Source organism: Sinocyclocheilus rhinocerous, unplaced genomic scaffold (genome assembly GCF_001515625.1).
Source record: "Sinocyclocheilus rhinocerous isolate Xijiao unplaced genomic scaffold, SAMN03320098_v1.1 scaffold2034, whole genome shotgun sequence".
In the NCBI taxonomy this organism is placed as follows: domain Eukaryota; kingdom Metazoa; phylum Chordata; class Actinopteri; order Cypriniformes; family Cyprinidae; genus Sinocyclocheilus; species Sinocyclocheilus rhinocerous.
Genome location: NW_015637139.1, coordinates 112,061 through 116,056, shown reverse-complemented (window position 1 = coordinate 116,056; position 3,996 = coordinate 112,061). Strand labels below are relative to the sequence as shown.

At 36.3% G+C, this 3,996-nt stretch overlaps 1 protein-coding gene across 1 annotated transcript in view; it reads left to right on the top strand.

The window, feature by feature from the left end:
- Window positions 1-1,934: 1,934 nt before the first annotated feature.
- LOC107748599 (glycine N-methyltransferase-like) overlaps window positions 1,935-3,996 on the top strand; it is a 44,005-nt gene continuing 41,943 nt past the window's right edge. Inside the window, exon 1 of the mRNA XM_016563477.1 lies at window positions 1,935-2,250. Coding sequence (XP_016418963.1) covers window positions 2,045-2,250 — 206 coding nt within the window. The 5' untranslated portion in view covers window positions 1,935-2,044. The remainder of the gene's footprint in view (window positions 2,251-3,996) is intronic.

Below are 3,996 nucleotides of genomic sequence, written 5' to 3'. Positions count from 1 at the left end.
TATATATATATATATATATATGTAGTGCAGTTGTACAGATAACATTAATCAGTCCTCACTTTCTAGATCAACACAAATATTTTACTTAAGCTGCTCTTTAACCTCATTGTCTTAGTGCAAAAGGTCAAAGTTTGAACTAATGTTTATACTGTTTCTCCATGCCTAAGGTAATCATTTATTTACACCAAACTGACATTGTCTTGTCCATTATTATAGTAGTGGTTCACAGTCGAGGACAAAGAAAATGTAAACTGAATTGTATTGTCCAATGTCTTCTAAATTTTTCATGTCAAATCATGTCATGTATGATACAACATTTTTAATGTTTATCTATTTAGAAAAAAAAAACATGTTTGACATTGTAAATTAATACTGTGTATTGTGTACTTAACAAAGGCCCATAACTGTTAAATATATGTATTAGAATGTAAGAGGAGTTTGCAAAGCATAGCATTTGGTCATTTGTTATATAGATTACTTGGTTTGTCTAAGTGACTTAAATTCTGTAGATTTAATGTCAAAAGATATGACACTTTTCTGCTTACCTACATTCACTTAATCTAGATTGGCTGATTCAATGAAAAGTTGACATAAACCAGACAGTACAAAACCACTGTTGAGAAAGTTTAACTTTTTATTCTGTTTTCATAGCCGTTTTCTTTCATCCAGTGATGCTGTGCTTGATGGGGTATTACATTAGATAGTGTGGCCACTGGCCAGTTAATTTACATCCAGCAAAAACTGGAAGATGAAATCACTGTTTTCTCCAGAGCTGCTTTATAGACGAACCTAACTCATTCCATAATTGATAGACTTTATACAGTTGTCGGACGGAACTGACTCAACAAATGAACTGATTTCAACTGAATAATGACTGTTTACTATGATCTTTTTAGAGCTGCTTTACAGCAGAATTTAATTAGTTTGCATCACTGAATCACTATTTTCTTGTCTATAACTGTAAAGATTCTTTTAAGTTATCTTTATTGTATAAAGTGCTATTTAAATAAAGGTGACTTGACTTGACAACTATTTTCTATTGAATCAGTGTTCACACTGGTCACTGAGTACAAGAGAGGTGAGGGGGTGGAAACAGATTATCTGTTCAAGAATGCAAGTCAATGGCAAAACTTGTGCTGAGGGCTGACTTTGTCTATGCTGCATTTGAGGCATGTGGCATTAGAAAAATAAATACATTTTCATGACTAAAATTTGACAATTACATAAAAATATCAAATGTTACATAAATAGATAATTTCCAGTGTATTAAATGAGACAAACTCATAGATAATAATAATTATTTAAAAAAATGGATATGAACAAAAAAACAACAGCGAAATGAATGTAATAAGCCATTTAATAATGTGTTGTGACTTAGCCTCAGTGAGTACACATATTACAAACAGGATCTATATTATGTTTTAAGTGCTTTATAGTGTTCGAGAAATGTGGATATTTATTTTTTTTTAAATCTCACTGACAAAAATCATTTCATTATGTTCATTTAGTAGGCTATATCGTTAAAAATTTACATTTGTCATGTTTTTATTTTCTAATCAGTCTTTAAAACCCAATAATGCCCGGGGGCAGCTAATTAGACTTTTTTCTTTCCATAAATAGAAAAACAAGAGGAAAAACAAACAAACAAAAAACTCAGCGACAGGTTTTTACTTTACTTTGAACTTCAAAAGCAAAGTATAAAATCTTTTAGGTCCTAATGCCCAAGTTTCGACATATGTCCACCATTATCATATCAGTCACACTTTTCCTAACATTTACTCTTTAACCTTTTTAAAAATCTGACGAAACACAGGTCGGATGTGTACCTTCCAGTCTGAACACGTCATCGCATGTCTCGGCCAATGGAAATGTAGGCGTGAGTGTATTCGCGCCTCAGATTGGTCAAAAGTTTCTGTTTCAACAGAGACGCGATATAAATGTCAACATCGACGTTGTAAGCCTGAAAAAGAAACTCAAACAAGAGAAGACAGGAGATTAATTCAGATCCGGGAGACGAACCGTTCACGTAGTGTGATAATTGAGTATGGTGGACAGTGTTTACCGTACACGCTCTCTCGGTGTAGGTGTAGTTGGTCTTCCTGATCAGTATGCCGACGGTAAAGCAGCGAAAGTGTGGCAGCTGTACATCGGAGACACTAGGAGCAGGACAGAGGAGTACAAGAGCTGGGTGCTGTCCCTGCTCAGAAAACATGGGGTTCAGAAGGTGCTGGATGTAGCCTGCGGCACAGGGTATGACCTAAATTAAGTAATAATGATAATAATAACTTCTAAGATTCAAACTTTATGGCTGCACATAGTATTTAGCCTTAGGTTTACTCCAGACTGGTTGCTTGCTTTGTGGTTTACTCAACTCCCCTCTCAGAAATCTGGGTCATGTTGTTGGGCATTGAAGCAGAGGGCATTTTGGCTGAATTACACAAAGGCTGTGTTGCAGCAAGAGTCATGTCTGCTTGTGTTATTTGTCACTGGCAGGTAGGTAAGGTGTGTGTGTGTGTGTGTGTGCGTGCGCGTTTTTGTGACAAATGAGGACATAAATTTGTATAATGACAAGGGTATGACATAGGTATTACAAGGAGAAGGTGACTTTTCAGGACATTACCCCATGTCCCGACTTTTCAAAACGCATATAAATCACACAGAATGGAGTGTATTGAAAATCTGAAATAGCACAGAGTTTCCTGTGAGGGGTAGGTTTAGGGGTAGGGTTGGTGTAGGGCAATAGAATATACGGTCTGTACAGTAGAAAAACCATTACGCCTATGGGATGTCCCCACTTTTCACAAAAACAAACCTGAGTGTGTGTGTATAGGTAGATGTGTGTATAGATAGATAGATAGATAGATAGATAGATATACACAACACAAGCATTTGTATTTGACTGCCAAAAACCGGTGACACCAACAAAAATATGCTTGTTAAAATATATTTTGTTGGTACAGCATAAAGAGATAATAAGTCATACCCCTGCAAAAAAATAAAATAAAATAAATAAATAAACATTTACTGGTGGTGACGAAGTTTCAGACAGTTAAGATTTTTATACAATATATGACCACTTGAACATCTGCTCTCTGCCAATGAAACATGCACACAATAACTTGTCTAATAATATCTGCTGCTGCTGCTGGGCAGTGCTGTGTAGTAGCTGTATTTGGGCAGGGCCGGATTTATGCATAGGCATTCTAGGCACATGCCTATGCTCACTCATCCAGGGGGGGCCCAAACACAATGAAGAGAGATATATAATTTTTTTTAAAACTATGGCCAATCTACAACAGTAAAAAACCAAAACCCCAGAAGACAAATATAACCCTTAGGGTAAAAATGACAAACTATTTCCATGTTTTCCACCTTTTTATGTAGCTACAGAAATTGCGCTTTCTTTCTCCCGTTGTCATTCTCAGACGCACACACACAGACGCACTAAGATGTCATCTCTTAGTAGCGAGGTTCTTGAAGCAGTTCAACTAAAAGATTCGCTATTAGTAGACGCTGCTGCTGAGAGATGCACATGACGCAGGTATTCACACTTAATCTCTCTCTCTCTCTCTCTCTCTCTCTAATAACTGCATTAGCCTGCATATCAATAGCGCAAGTCTGTTATTAGCTCTAAAAATGACATTTTGGAATTTACAACGGAAGGTTTGGGATGAGGTGCGTAAGAAATTACTTCAACACATTCATGACAGATGTCTTGAAATAAATCATCTGAACAATGAACAAATGAGGTGGTTGTGACTCCAGGCCATTAAAATTATTAGAGAAATAATGCACTCCCGAAAGTGGTATGGCCACGACGCCGGAGCCTATTAATGGAACGGTTCTCCGTTCTCAAAGAAAGAACTACATTTGATATTTATTGACTGATAATATTTACCAAAAGAAACGGTCGTAACACTGACCATAGGCACTTATTGTGATAGAAAACACTGTAACAGTTATCACTGATTACGAAATATTTTTGTTTGCTGGGGT